This window comes from Delphinapterus leucas, chromosome X (genome assembly GCF_059928025.1).
Source record: "Delphinapterus leucas isolate spDelLeu-1000000601 "Yukka" chromosome X, BTC_Dleu_Yukka2, whole genome shotgun sequence".
NCBI lineage: Eukaryota > Metazoa > Chordata > Mammalia > Artiodactyla > Monodontidae > Delphinapterus > Delphinapterus leucas.
Genome location: NC_143150.1, coordinates 129,457,929 through 129,473,517, shown reverse-complemented (window position 1 = coordinate 129,473,517; position 15,589 = coordinate 129,457,929). Strand labels below are relative to the sequence as shown.

The window sequence follows — 15,589 nt, the reverse complement described above, 5'->3', positions numbered from 1 at the left end:
AGCAAACAAAGCAATTCCTGGCTGGTGCATTTCACAAACTGAGCAGGAAATGCAATTCCAGGTGATAACCCGGCAGGGGTGAAGAGTCATGAATGACTCCCAAAGTCTTTTTTTTTTTTTTAACTTTTTGGCCATGTGGCATGGCATGCTGCATCTTAGTTCCCCGACCAGGGATTGAACCTGCACCCACTGCAGGGCAAGCGTGGAGTCTTAACCACTGGACGGCCAGGGAAGGCTCCCAAAGTCTGTATTTTTATGGTGAGCCCTTGAAGTTCCTCCAAGTGACCTGGTGGCCTTGTATTACAGAGAAGTACTTCACTGAACACCCACAGAGTGTGAAATGTTGGTAAGATTCACAAAAACACTTTGCTCCCACCTTTAACCTGGAAGAATTTAATGGGATACTGTTAATTACGATGAGTCCAGAAAATTCATCCATTGTTGGACCAGGCTAACTGGTCCATTTCAGAATCAGAGCAAGAGTTTCTGAGCACCATAATTTTAGAGGAACATGATAGTAAATGCTGTTCAAGTTTTTAGGGAAGTGGTTTCTGCCAATGGAGATGATTTCATGGCTCATGATGCTGAGGATTTCATAGTGTCCTATCATTGTATCTAGACATGGGATTGCACACTAGACATGGGATTGCACACTGGACCCTAGGACTAGATAACTTAAGGCATTGTTTTCTAGTTTACGGTATGCTGGGTTTTGCAAATCTACTTTTATGTAGCTTGTCATGCTTGGGACAGAAAACATGCTTTGTGATAATAATTGATCACCTTTCACTAATTAGCTGTGAGGAACTGTCAACTCTTAGATTTGGGATATATCCAAGTAATAATAATTCTATAATAATAAATGATTTAATTATTTGGGAAATATAGCCTTTGTCATTGAAAAATGCAAAACAAAACAAAATACGCACCCCTTCAATTTTGAACTGTGTAGAGTATCACAGACCTCCCAAACCATTTAGAAATGCAGGCTAATGTAGAGAACGCCTTAATTTAAGAAAATGTTTAAAGTTTAATGGAAGAATAATAAAGAAAATATTAAGTTCAACTTACTTGATTATGCAGGGGAAATAGATGAATTTCTAGGAAAGCATAACCTTCCAAAATTGACCTTCACAAGGTATAATAGAAAACTTTCATAACCTCTAAAAAAATCTGTTATTAAAAATTGTGGTAGCTGGTTTTATGGCCGACTGATATCTATCCTTATTTAATTAATAATTCTGATGTAATTTATACCAGTGTTTCTAAAAGTGGTGGTGTGCCAGCATCATAACATCACCTGGAAACTTGTTAGAAAAGAAAATCCTTGTGGATCACATCAGTATCACTGAAAGGAAACTTGGGACAATGCTGCAGGGGTGAGGAAGGGATAAATCTATAATCTAACAGGCTTTCCAGGTGATCCTTATGCATGCTAACATTTGAGAGGTCTGCTTTATTTTATTTTATTTTATTTTCCCATTTAAATATTGACTTTTATTTTGTGGTTGTTTTTTTTTTTTTTTGCGGTACGCGGGCCTCTCACTGCTGTGGCCTCTCCCGTTGCGGAGCACAGGCTCCGGATGCGCAGGCCCGGCGGCCATGGCTCACGGGCCCAGCCGCTCCACGGCACGTGGGATCGTCCCAGACCGGGGCACGAACCCGCGTCCCCTGCATCGGCAGGCAGACTCCCAACCACTGCACCACCAGGGAAGCCCTATTTTGTGGGTTTTTTAAAATAAATTTTTATGAGAGTATAGTTGATTTCCAGTATTGTGTTAGTTTCAGGTGTACAGCAAAGTGATTCAGTTATACATATACATATATCCGCTCTTTTTTTAGGTCCTTTCCCATATAGGTCATTACAGAGTATTGAGTAGAGCTCCCTGTGCTCTACAGCAGGTCCTTGTTAGTTATCTATCTTACATAAGTAGTGTATATATGTCAATCCTAATCTCCCAATTTGTCCCTCCCCCCTTACCCTGTTGGTAACAGTAAGTTTGTTTTCTACAGCTGTGACTGTATTTCTGTTTTGTAAATAAGTTCATTTGTACCCTTTTTTTAGCTTCTGCATATAAGTGATATCATGTGATATTTGTCTTTCTGTGTCTGATTTACTTCACTTAGTATGATCGTCTCGAGGTCCATCTATGTTGCTGCAAGTGGCCTTATTTCATTCTTTTTCATGGCTGCATAGTATTCCATTTTAGGTATGTACCACATCTTCTTTATCCATCCCTCTGTGGATGTGCATTTAGGTTCCTTCCATGTTTTGGATATTGAGAGCTCTGCTTTAAAATATTCTAGACAATAGCGTAAAGGAGGAGAAATAATTTTCCCTTCTGAGTTCTTGGCTGGGAACCCTGTAATAAAAGACAGATTAACAAAACGACAACATGAGTTTCTTAACATGTCTACCTCTTGCATACAAGGAAGATGCCCAGGGGAAATGTGTAACTCCTCCAAGTGGCTTAGAAGTCCAGCTTGCAGAGCATCTTCAGAAAAGAACAATGAATTTTTGGAGAAATGGCAGGAAGAAGGAAAGCAGTCTTATGCTTCTAAGGGTGGAAGTCAAGGCTAATGAGTAGAATTTGTTATATAGATTCTTCTGGTGCCTTCTCTGGGCTGATGGAGTCTATAGTTGCCTCTGGGATTAATTTTGTCCTCCCTCATAAAGCTGGAAATCTATGTCTTGCTTTCAAACAAATAGTGGAGGACAGAGAGTTTTTCTTGTATCTGCTTCTTCTCAGTTGCCTTCAGCTCAAATCAATCCTTACGCCAAAGTGGCATGATTTGGGGTGACATAATCTGCTCCCTTTCAGTAGAAAATATGCAACTTTTCCAAATTCATTTTATTCATGTATGGCAATAATTTAAAAACTGGGCGGTATCATTTAAAACTACAAAATAGAATAATGTCCTTTATGAACACAGATGAAAAATTCTAAATAAAATGGTGGCAGACATCACATAGGTTTAGCCCCAAAGAATAATATAATCAAGTAAAATTTATTTCATGAATGAAAAAATTTCAACTTCAGAAATTATATGAATACAATTAATGATAATAAAAATTGAAAGAGGGGCTTCCCTGGTGGCGCAGTGGTTGAGAGTCCGCCTGCCGATGCAGGGGACATGGGTTCGTGCCCCTGTCTGGGAAGATCCCACGTGCCGCGGAGCGGCTGGTCCCGTGAGCCATGGCCGCTGAGCCTGCGCGTCTGGAGCATGTGCTCCGCAACGGGAGAGGCCACAACAGTGAGAGGCCCGCGTACTGCAAAAAAAAAAAAAAAATTGAAAGAGGAAAATCCAAGTAACTAGATAGATATTTGATCAATAAAATAGTCCTTACCAAAAAAAGAAAAAGAATCTGGACTTCCCTGGTGGCACAGTGGTCAAGAATCCACCTGCCAATGCAGGGTTCGATCCCTGGTCTGGGAAGATCCCACACGCCGTGGAGAAACTGAGCCTGTGCGCCAGAACTACTGAGCCTGAGCTCTAGAGCCTGCAAGCCATAACTACTGAGCCCATGTGTCACAACTTCTGAAGCCCGCATGCCTAGAGCCTGTGCTCTGCAATAAGAGAAGCCACCACATGCATCTCCCATATAGCTGACTCAGTTTGTTATAAAGCAGAAACTAACACAACGCTGTAAAGCAATTATACTACAATAAAGATGTTAACAAATAAATAAAATAAAATAAAATAATTAAATTAAAAAAAAAGAGAGAGAGCGAAGCTACCACAATGAGAAGGCTGCACACCACAACGAAGAGTAGCCCCCGCTCGCTGAAACTAGAGAAAGCCCCCGTGCATCAGCGAAGACCCAACACAGCCAAAAATAAATAAATTTTAAAAAAAATCTAAGTGAAACATATATGGAAAGCAAACTGCTTGAATATGATGAATTTTATTTACTTCAGACAACAATCATCAATCAAATAGTGAGATTTTGGAAAATATCTATCCCAGTTAGGTACAGAACTGTGACATCAGTTTTCATTACTATTGTTAAACTCGCTTTGTTTAGTTTCAATAATAAAGCGCAGAAGAGGACAATAAAATTTATTTTAATATTAGATCAAGAGACAAAATTATTTATATTTGCAGACCATTTGAACACTAGTAAAAACAAACTAGAATTAAGCCAATCCTATCAGGGTAAATTAACATCAATACAAGTTAAATACGCAAATCAATAGATTTTTTTTTCTGCAGTTGTTAATAATCTCTTAGGAAAACAATGAAAAAATTACCAACTCATAATAATGCTGAAAATGGTTTGCTCACAGAGCTAAATTTAATAATAGGGCTTTAGAATTTATATGTATTTTGTTAAGTACAGAATAAATCCTGAATATATGTAGACATAGTCCATTGTCCTGGATTTGAATATCTAATTTTATAAAAACACAAATATGTCAATTGAATGCATACCAGTAAAATCCCAATGCATGGGGAGGAGAGGAGGAAAAGCATTAAATATTCTTCACGTTCAGTAATAGCCAAGGATATTGTGAAAACAGAATAGTGTTTGTGCAATGATGGCTGTGTGTTTGGGTGCTGATGTGATTTATCAGAAATTAAAATTTACTATAAAGTCCCTGTTAATTAAAATAGCTAATATTAGTGAAGAAATGGATAAATACATTAATTAAATGTAAGTGATTACTCTGTATGAATATACACATACACACACATACACAGACATTCAGTACATAACAATTAATGCAGATTAAGTACATATGTAATCAAGGCAACAGTTTAATTCAGTAGCAACAAACTAATTTTTTTGCTAAATGGCTCTGTCATCATTGGCTATCTAAATGGAATAAAAACAAACAAACAAACAAAGACTACATCCAGCCACATTTATAAGCAAATTCCAGATGAGTTTTATAATGAAAAATATATACTATTAGAAGAAAATTGAACAGACTAACTTATTGATTCTGGAGTCACCTTATTACCAGCTTTTTGTTATGCAGCGAATACTTTTTTCCTATTTTTAAGTCATTTTGTTTTGGGTCTTCCAGTGTTAATTGAAAGCATCTTTATTGCTACATTGGACGAGAAGAAGCATTTTCTGAGCCTAAGTTTTATAGTGAACAAGCTATAAATTATATTTTAAGAAACTGTAAATACAAGTTATTCACAGATAGTTGAATTCATATTCATTTAAGGACAAAAAGGAGAGACAATACTTCAAGTTATTTGATACTCAAAAACCTCAGTAAAAAGACAAATCTGACTGTCCTCTTAAGAGGTCTTGGCCATGTGATTTGTGCCATTAGCATGAAATAGTACAAAATAGAGAAGTGATAGGTGAAGGATGCTAATAAAAGGATTTGTGAGTCAGTGCAAAGAGGGAAAAAAAGAACAGGAAATGACAATTTACAGCTTTACATAATGCAGAAAAGAGTTTTGAGTAACCAAACAAAATGCAGCAGACCACAGATTTATTGGCAGGGGAAGGGAATGTGGGTAAAAGGACTTTTTGTTTGTTTGTTTGTTTTTTAACCAAGCTGGTTAAAGCTGGTTAAGGTGACAAGTAAATTAATGGCCTTGAAATTGCTCTCAGTAGTTCAACAGTATTTCCTGAATATCCAGAGAGTGCCGGGCTGTGAGTTGAACTCTGCAATGACACAGAAGACAAGTGAACAGTCACCAGTTACATAGATGCGTGTTTATTGCATACTGGGGAAGATGGATGTCCCATTCTTGAAGACGATCATATCCTAATGGTCGTCTTAATTTAAAACTAGCAGGTTTTAGCACAGATGATTCACATTTGTATCAGAAAGAGAAACGTAATGAAGGAATTATGGAAACTTCTGCTTCTGCTTATGAAGGATTAAGTGCTAAGGAATTTGCCTTCTCACTGTAATCAATTCGAGAGCTGGAAAGATACAAACAATGGTGTTCAGACTTTGGACACCGGGCAACAGGACTTTGATCCTTGAGATAAGGGACCTAACGAAGTAAGCAGTCAGTTGGCCCCAGTTTCCTGTCCAAGCCAGTTTCTAGATCTTGGTTCAAGGGAGGAGGAAGCTAAACATGTATTTGTGCTGAATTGAGGTCACAGAGAACTGGGTTCAAAGTGTGCGGAGGCTGAGATTGCCAGGATTTACGAGGCGCAGTCATGGGGAGGAGGGACCAGCACACAGAGGGAGCTCCGAGAGCTGCAGTGAGGTCTCTGGGTCAAGACTCTGCTTCTGTGTCTACACTGAGAGTAGAGACCCAGCAGAACTCACCCAAGGATGGGAGTCATTCACATCTACACCAGCCAGAGAGGAGACACCTCAGAGTACACAGGGCTCATCAACAGTGTCAGGGACAAAGCCAACAGGCAAGACAGAGACTGGGAGAAAACATTCCTAAAACAAGTATCTGACAAAGGGCAGAAATTCACAGTCTATGAAGAAGACTTACACCTTGATGATAAAGACGCGCAGTACAGTGTTTTAAAAGACAAAAGACTTGGGGCTTCCCTGGTGGCGCAGTGGTTGAGAACCCACCTGCCAAGGCAGGGGACACGGGTTCGAGCCCTGGTCCAGGAAGATTCCACACGCCGTGGAGCAACTAAGCCGGTGGGCCACAACTACTTAGCCTGCACTCTAGAACCCGCGAGCCACAACTACTGAAGCCTGCGTGCCTAGAGCCCATGCTCCGCAACAAGAGAAGCCACCGCAATGAGAGGCCCGCACACCACAACGAAGAGTAGCCCCTGCTCGCCACAACTAAAGAAAGCCCATGTGCAGCAATGAAGACCCAACACAGAAGAAAGGAAGGAAGGAAGGAAAGAAAGAAAGGAAGAAAAAAGAAAAGAAAAGAAAATTCTATGGAAAATGTGGGGTGGAATGAAAGGAGCTTGACCAAAATGACTATCCACTATAGGGTTCCATCCTTGTGAGGTTCTGGAAAAGGCAAGACAAATGTTTGTTGGAGAAAGTGTGAGCTCAGCATGGGCTTGATTGTGGTGGGCATAGAGCTGGACTGAAACTTGACAGGAGGGGACAGTCTGGGAGGCCTGTGCTCTAGATACGGGTGGGGTTTGGTCTGTACAACTGTGTGCTCTTTTGTCCTCATCAATGGCATCCTTAATACTGACCTATCTCGGTGGTACCTAGTTTCCCTGGACTGAGGCAATCACTACCTGCCATCCAGTCAACAATTTTCTCTGCAGTGACTCAGCCATCGACTGTATTCCCTGGAGTGAGGAATCACACTGTCATGTGGTCATGATTGTGTCCCCTGCACCAACGCCATCTTGACTATGGTCCCTTAACTGATTCAGTCATTGATTATTTATCCCTGGGCTGACTCGGTTATCAACTCTTTTTCCTTGCCTGACTCAGTCATGGACTATGTTCCCTGCAGTGATTCCTTTGTCAGTTGTATTCTCTGGACTGAGAAAAATATTGTCATTTTGTCAACTGTTTTCTATCCTTTTTTAGTTTGTTTTTTTTGGAATGATGCTATCATTTATTGTTATACTGTATAGGGGGAATTTTTATTTTGTCGTCAAGTGTCGTCCCTGGGTTGAGTTGGTCATTGACTGTTTTCCCTGGATTGATTTAGTCATCAGCTGTTTCTCCCTGAGTTAACTTGGTCATCAACTATTTACTCCTGGACTGACTTGGTCATTGGCTTTTTTCCCTGGACTTACTCGGTCATCGACTATTTCTCCCTGGGCTGACTTGGTCATAGACTCTTTTAAACTGGACTGACTCGGTCCTTGACTACTTACCCCTGGACTGACTGGGTTATCGACTTTTTTCCCTGAACTGACTCGGTCATTGACTATTTTTCCCTGGACCGATGCCGTCATTGACTACTTACCCCTGGACTGACTCGGTTATTGACTCTTTTCCCTGGACTGACTCAGTCATCGACTATTTTCCCCTGGACTGACTCGGTCATTGACTACTCACCCTTGGACTGACTAAGTTAACAACTGTTTCTCCTGGACTGACTCTTCATTCACTCTTTTCTCTGGACTGTTCCCTGCAGTGTTTCCGTTGTCAGTTGTCTTCCCTGGACTGAGAGAAACATTGTCATTTCCTCATCTGTTGTTTGGTTCTTGTTTTAGTTTGGTTTTTGGCAATGACACCATCATTTATTGTTATCCTGTATGGGGAGAATTTTTATTTTGTCATAAATACCGTCCATGAATTGATTTCATAATTTATTGTTTCTCCTGGACTGAGTTGGTGATTGACTCTTTGCCCCTGGGTTAGCTCTGGTCATTGACTGTTTACCCCTGGGCTGACTGGGTCATCGACTCTTTTCCATGGACTGACTCGGTCATTGGCTGTTTACCCCTGGACTGACTAAATTAACAGCTCTTTCCCCTGGACTGACTCTTCGTCTACTCTTTTGCCTGGAATGACTCAGTCATCGACTATTTTTCCCTGGGCTGACTCGTTCATCAACTATGTACCCCTGGACTGACTCGGTTAACGACTCTTTTCCCTGGAGTGGTGTCCTTAACCGTTTCCCTTGGAGTGACTGGGTCATCATCTGTCTTCCACAGACTCAGGGGAGCCCTCATTTCCTGCCGTCTCATTATCACCTATTTACCTTGCAGTGATTTGTTCATAGGCTGTTTTCCCTCCTCTGAGGATATTTCAGTCAGTCTCCATCATCAGCTGTTTGCCAGGGACTGACTCGGTCATCCACTGTGTGCCCTGGATTGACTCTGTTACCAACTGCTTTTCTTGGACTGAGGATTGATGACGCTTCACCATCTTGGTTCCGGTTCTTAAAAGTAGGGGTTCCTGAGAATTAAATATATATATATTCTTATATTCACATTTATGAAAGCACACATACACACACACATATACCTGATTCTCCCCCCAGAAGAGTTGTCTCAGTTTGCGTCCCAACGAAGACTATACAGGGGTCTCTCAAAGCCTGTGTGTTCCCAAACTTTAAGTTTTTTTCCCCCAATGTGATAGGTGAGGAATGGTGTCTAAGTATATTTCATGTTTTGCTCATTTGTACAACCAGTTTACTTGGACTTGTTCTCCATGAATTGTTTTTAACGTTGCTTTCCATTGATTTTCACAGTTAGTATTAAGAATATTTGCCCCGTATCTATTATGTTGCAAATATTTATCCTCAGTTTGCCTGATCTCATGACTTAGTGGCATTTTGTGTGTGTGTCTGTCCTGCAAATATGTTTCTAAAATTATATAGTCAAATGTATCAACCTTTGGTTGTATTTGGATTTTGAGTGATGTTTAGAAAATGTTACCCCACACCAAATTTATGGGAGAATTAGTTCACTTTTCCTCCAGAACTTGTGTGTTTGCATGGATGTAGGTGTGAATGCACTTAGGCACGTGTAGAGATGCACGTATGCTTAGATACCTGATTCATTTGAAGTTTATCCGTGTGTAGGAAGGAGATGGATCCAAATGTCCCGTTTTCCAAATGGTTACCCAGTTGTCCCATCACCTTTTATTAAAAATAGTTCACCTTTGCCCAGTGGTTTGTGATGCCCCTTTTATCAGGCACTGAACTTCCTTATGTTTGTGTGTCTAGTTCTAGATATTTAGTTCTGTTGCTCTAGTCCTGTTGTCTGTTCATCTGCCTATGACACATTTCACTATAGATCCTTTATCACATTTTTCACACCTCACCAGGGGTTTTTCTGGATGTCCTCACATGCTGGTTATTCCACATATATTTCCTTGTCAGCTAATCTAACTCCCTAAGACAGTTTCTGAGTTTTTTTTACCGTGATAACATTAATTTTATAAATTAACTAGAATTGACATCTGTCGTCCTATTCAAGGATTTTTACCATGTGTTCAAACCACTTTTTTTTTCTTTCAGGAGGTTTTTGCAATTTTCTATTATAGATTTCTTTTGGTACATTTCTTTTTAAGTTGATTCCTAGACATATTAACTTCTTAGGTGTTTTTGTACATGGAGTTTTCTGTAATATTAACTACTTTGGGCATGTAAGAACGACTTTTAATGTTAATTTTTATAGCTAATTTATTCAATTATTTTATTGTTTGGATTAGTTATATCATTGATTTTCTAAAATTTCCAGGTATCACCTGCAAAACAATTGGGATTTATTTGTTTTTCTAATCCTTATGCCTCTAGTTTTTTTATTTTATCCCTTTGCATTAGCAGACATCTCCAGCATAATTTTGAATAGCCGTGGAAATATTTTGGGTCCTTGCTTGCATTCTTTGAATGAATCCCACTTGGTCGTGGCATCTTTTCAATGTTGTGTTAGATTCTTTTTGATAATATTTTGTTTAGTATTTAAGCATCAATATTGACAGCTGATATTAGTCTGAAATATTATTTCATTCTTCAGCATGATACTTTTTTTGTGTGTGTGTGGTACGCGGGCCTCTCACCGTTCTGGCCTCTCCCGTTGCGGAGCACAGGCTCCGGTCGCGCAGGCCCAGCGGCCATGGCTCACGGGCCCAGCCGCTCCGCGGCATGTGGGATCTTCCCGGACCGGGGCACGAACCCGTGTCCCCTGCATCGGCAGGTGGACTCTCAACCACTGCACCACCAGGGAAGCCCCAGCATGATACTTTTTAACTAGAATTTAAAGTCCTTCATTATGAATTTAAATATTTAAAAATAATATAGTTTTCAGTTGTGTATACATCTGACACATTAAAACTCTTACATTGCTCTTATAAATGTATCCAATTTTATCTTTGTATCATGGTGATTTGACAACTACAGTTGACCCTTGAACAACGTGGATTTGAACTGGCAGCGTTCACTTATACATGGATTATTTTCAGTAAATACATGCTACAGTCTTACAGAATCCATTGTTGGTTGTATCCATGGATGTGAAACCACAGATATGGACTGTTATATATGAGATATATATATATGGAATTTTATACAGATTTTCAACCGTTTGGGGGTGGGCCCCCCAACCCTCCTATTGTTCAAGAATCAACTGTATTTTCCACTTAAAAGTATATGAAAAAACTCTCCTATAACAGTAGGATGTTTTACATTATTATTCTTTCCTGCTTAAATTATTATTTATATTTCATCCTTGCCAAAGAATTTTAACCTCAACGTGATAGATATTTTTGAAAATGTATTAGTTATATCAATCCTCTTCTATCTTCACATATGTATCTAAACTGAAAATTACCTTTTCCTAATTCCTAAAACGATAGTGACTCACATGTTAACACTTGTGATTGAGCTTTCATGGCATTTTTATTAATGATAATTTATCAAAACATAAATACATAACATTTTTAGGACATAAGTCTTTATGGAGAATATTTGGGGATGGTAAGATAACAGGAAATTATGCATAGGTTCTAATATTCTCCTGGCCCGAATCATACCAAACTGAACTTATCACATAAGCACCAATCAATTCCGTCATTCCTGGAATCAGTTACTGACCCAGGCAATCACTAGACCCAGAACTTCCACCACTGTTATTTAATCTGGAGTGATTACCACTACCCGGTGAGGGAAAACCACAGTCAGCAGTGAGATAGATAGTTATTGACCCTTTTCTGAAGCCTGGATTACAGGCTACTCACACTTGCCTGAAACATATTTAAGCCCTGAGTAACATGCTCATCCCACACCCAGTTCATTTAATTAAAAAAAAAAAGTAACTCTATGAAAGTGGAGTTTTATTGACTATTGTGAGTATATTAATAAATAAGCCACCCTATCTAATACAAAAGTATAGATTATTCTAATGGAATTCAAAATGTACATACATGCTTTGTGTGTGTGTGTGCATGAGATATATATCTGAAAGAATATAAAGCTGAAATGATGGAAAATGATATTTTAGATGATCATTATCACTCTCAGAAAAGAGATTTTGGGGGGAGGGAGAGGGATGGATTGGGAGTTAGGTATTAGCAGATGCAAACTATGAGATATAGAATGGATAAACAATAAGGTCCTACTCTAGAGCACAGGGTGCTGTATCTAGTCTTTTGGGATAAACCATAATGTAAAAGAATATAAAAAAAGAATATATATATATGTATAACTGAATCAGTTTGCTGTACAGCAGAAATTAGCACAACATTGTAAATCAACTATACTTCAGTTAAAAAAAGTTGAAAAGAGGTTTTAAGGCAAATATTAATAGAGACAAAGAAGAATAATGCATAACACACACACACACACAAAAGACAGTTTATCCACCAGGAAAAGATGAAAAATTCTGAACTTGTATGCAACTAACAGTATTGCTCAAAACAAGAAAATAAAAACCACAAGGAGATATTGGGAAAAAATAAGGAAATACAAAAAGAAACAAGGACAGTGGGATTGGAATCTTTACTGTATTCTCTATGGGAATGTGTTTTCTATTGTTTGTCCTTGTAGGAACTTATGGGGACAGAAGACGGGGGCCCTAGGCCCTAAGGACAAAGTGTGTGTCTTTCATCTGTGCACTGAGAATCATCCATCCCTCCCTGGCTGAGTGCAAAACAGATTGGAAAACAGAAAAGGTAGGAAGCTTCTGTTTTTCTCCCAAATTGTCCTTATTTCCCACCCAAGACTAAAAGTCCCTAGAAGCTCAGTCCAGGCAGTAGGGCACTTGCTGGGAGAGACAGCATTACCTTGGAAATAGCTGAGGACACCCAGATACGAAGGGGCCATTCTCAGTGACCCACGAGACTCAGTGAGTCCTTGTAAAGGTATATACGTTTAGCTCATGTCATCATCGGGGAAGCTGTAGCCTGGAGTACCCCCATGACGTGTGTTCTGCTGATAAACCTGCCCCGTGCTGTGGGCTGTTAGCAGTTACCCTCGCGTGGCATGTGTGTTAAGCCCTGAAGACTGTAAACACTGTAAGATTTAGAGAAGGAGTTAATATGAACTGTAGGCATGACCACGTGAATAAGAAGTGGCGATGGTTAGTAATGTCAGAAGTCACGGGACGGGATTGAACAAGATTGGTTATCACCAACCACCATACTCCTGGCCCAGAGAAACTTTCAAATGGGCGCAAAACCATTGAAAGGGTTTTTAATTTAGCATTCTGTGTTTCTCAATTTAAAAATAAATAGCAACGTTTAAAGACCGTATACTAAGATTACACTTTTTTTAAAGCCAGGATAAGTTGGCTATATAAGCACTTAAACCTTATAATGGTCATTATTTGCAGTGTGGTTTGTCATGGATCCAGAGATGTGTAAATAAATGCATGCAGGGTAGGTCCTAGTGCGCAAAGAGCTGACCACAGGACAGAGAGTTTTACACTAGAATAAAGCAAAACAGGCTTAGCAAGGAGAAAGCCTGACCAACAAACGCCCACTGAGAAGCAAATCAGATAACTTCTCTGGTGCTAAGAACAATGCAAGCATGAATGTGTATTTCTAAATATGCACAGAATATCTATCATTGCAAGGAAGTGTAGGATGCATCCAAACAGGACTCTACAGCCCAGACGTAAACTCTAGCCTGGAGCTACTCTTCTGAGTCAGCTCAGAATATTCACCCTATTTAACCAAATAAAACATGGGGAGATACCTTATTAAAACACATACAAGTTATGGGATATTCCACATAAAGGGTTTACTGGGCTAGGAGAAGAAAAGAGGTTGATGAACATCAAATGTACAACTTTCGCTTACTATATGTTTTCTAGAGATGAAGCGATACTTTAGCATTTGAATATTACACATGACTCATGAGATTTGGCTTTTTTTTTTTGCTTCTCATCTACAATATGTGACTGTTTTTTCTCATCCTGAGAATCATGGCCAGAAAGTCAATCTGTTGTTTTATATTCCTTTCAACTGCCAAGAAGAAAAAAAATTCACTTTTACCTTCTGTTAAAAATCTGTGAAATTCTCACACAGAGTGGATTTTAAAAATCCAGTTCAATTCCTAAGAGAATGATTTGTGCATTAACCAGGCTGAGAGAGAACAGAAACATTGTAATTCATGGTTTTTAATTCTGCATTCTGGTTTCTCAATTTAAAAATAAACAGCAACATTTAAAAATCATATACTAATATTACAGTAAACACTTAAACACTTTATTTTTATTTTATTTTTAAAATTTTTTTGTGGTGCGCGGGCCTCTCACTGTTGCGGCCTCTCCTGTTGCGGAGCCCAGGCTCCGGACGCGCAGGCTCAGCGGCCATGGCTCACGGGCCCAGCCGCTCCGCGGCATGTGGGATCTTCCCAGACCGGGGCACGAAAACCCGAGTCCCCTGCATTGGCAGGCGGACTCTCAACCGCTGCGCCACCAGGGAAGCCCAAACACTTTATTTTAAAACAGGGATAACTTGGCTGTATAAGCACTTAATCCTTTTAATTCACAAAGTGCTTGAAAACTGGAGCATCAGAGCACACCCATATGAAACAGTAATTATGCCTTAAAGAGGATAAACATTGTAAGATTTAGAGAAGGAGTTAATAGAGCTGTAGGCATGATCATGTTAATAAGAGGAGCTGGTTTTTAGTGACAGCATTTATACGTATATGGAAGCAAAGAAAACACGAAATCAAGGACACATTAGAAGCTGTTCAGCAGTGTTCGTCTTGGTCAGCTTTAGGTTAGACAGTTTGCAAAATCTCAACACTTTCAATGTTAACAAAAACCGGTGCAACCTGAGATTCCTGGTAAACTTTGGTTGCCCTAAATTTGAAGATTATCAAGCATTAAAATAGGTAACCAGGAGACAGAATTCTGCTTCTTCATGTGCATTACTGTCAGATGAGAATTTCTCGCATCTGGGTGTCTAAACCACTTCCTCAGCAGACCTCGGGCATAAAGCCTGCTTTTCTGAGTTCTACTGTAATTGCTTATTCAAAGCAGATCCTTGTAAAAATACTTATTCAGACTTATTTTTTGGTAGGATTATAACCTTTTTTTTTTAACGTCTTTATGGAGTATGATTGCTTTACAACGGTGTGTTAGGTTCTGCTGTATAACAAAGTTAATCAGCTATATGTATACATATATTCACATATCCCCTCCCTCTTGCACAGATTTTAATTTAGTTAATTTTGATTTAAACTCCAAAATTCTTTGGGGGAAAAATACATCATTGACATACGCTGTGATATATGTTTCATGTTTACAGTATTTTCTTTAAAAACAAAAGAAGAGTATTTTCTTGGCGTGTTGAATTTCTTTCTAAATGTGCTGGAAAATGTTGGAGGGATTGCTAGAGCTTGTGACCGGCTATTTATTGGGTGGGTTGGGAACAGGGCTGGGTTAGGGTGAAGTAAAGGATATAAGTGCTTATTTACAGAGCATTTGTGTCTCGTGCAAAAAAAATGTTTTTAATAGGTCTTTATTGGAGTATAATTGCTTCACAGTACCGTGTTAGTTTCGTTGCACAACAAAGCGAATCAGCCATATGCATACACATGTCCCCATATCCCCTCCCTCTTGCGTCTCCCTGCCATCCTCCCTATCCCATCCCTTTAGCTCATCGCAAAGCACCGAGCTGATCTCCCTGTGCTATGCAGCTGCTTCCCACTAGCTATCGGTTTTACATTTGGTAGTGTATATATGTCCATGCTACTCTCTCACTTCGTCCCAGTTTACCCTTCCCCCTCCCCGTGTCCTCAAGTCCATTCTCTA

General features: G+C 39.5%; 1 protein-coding gene across 1 annotated transcript in view; it reads left to right on the top strand.

Annotated features, from left to right (window-relative positions):
• Nucleotides 1-13,046, top strand: part of STS (steroid sulfatase) — a 344,330-nt gene extending 331,284 nt beyond the window's left edge. The window contains exon 12 of the mRNA XM_089904840.1: nucleotides 12,370-13,046. Within this exon, the coding sequence (XP_089760966.1) occupies nucleotides 12,370-12,401 (32 nt within the window). The 3' untranslated portion in view covers nucleotides 12,402-13,046. The remainder of the gene's footprint in view (nucleotides 1-12,369) is intronic.
• The last annotated feature ends 2,543 nt before the right edge of the window (nucleotides 13,047-15,589 follow it).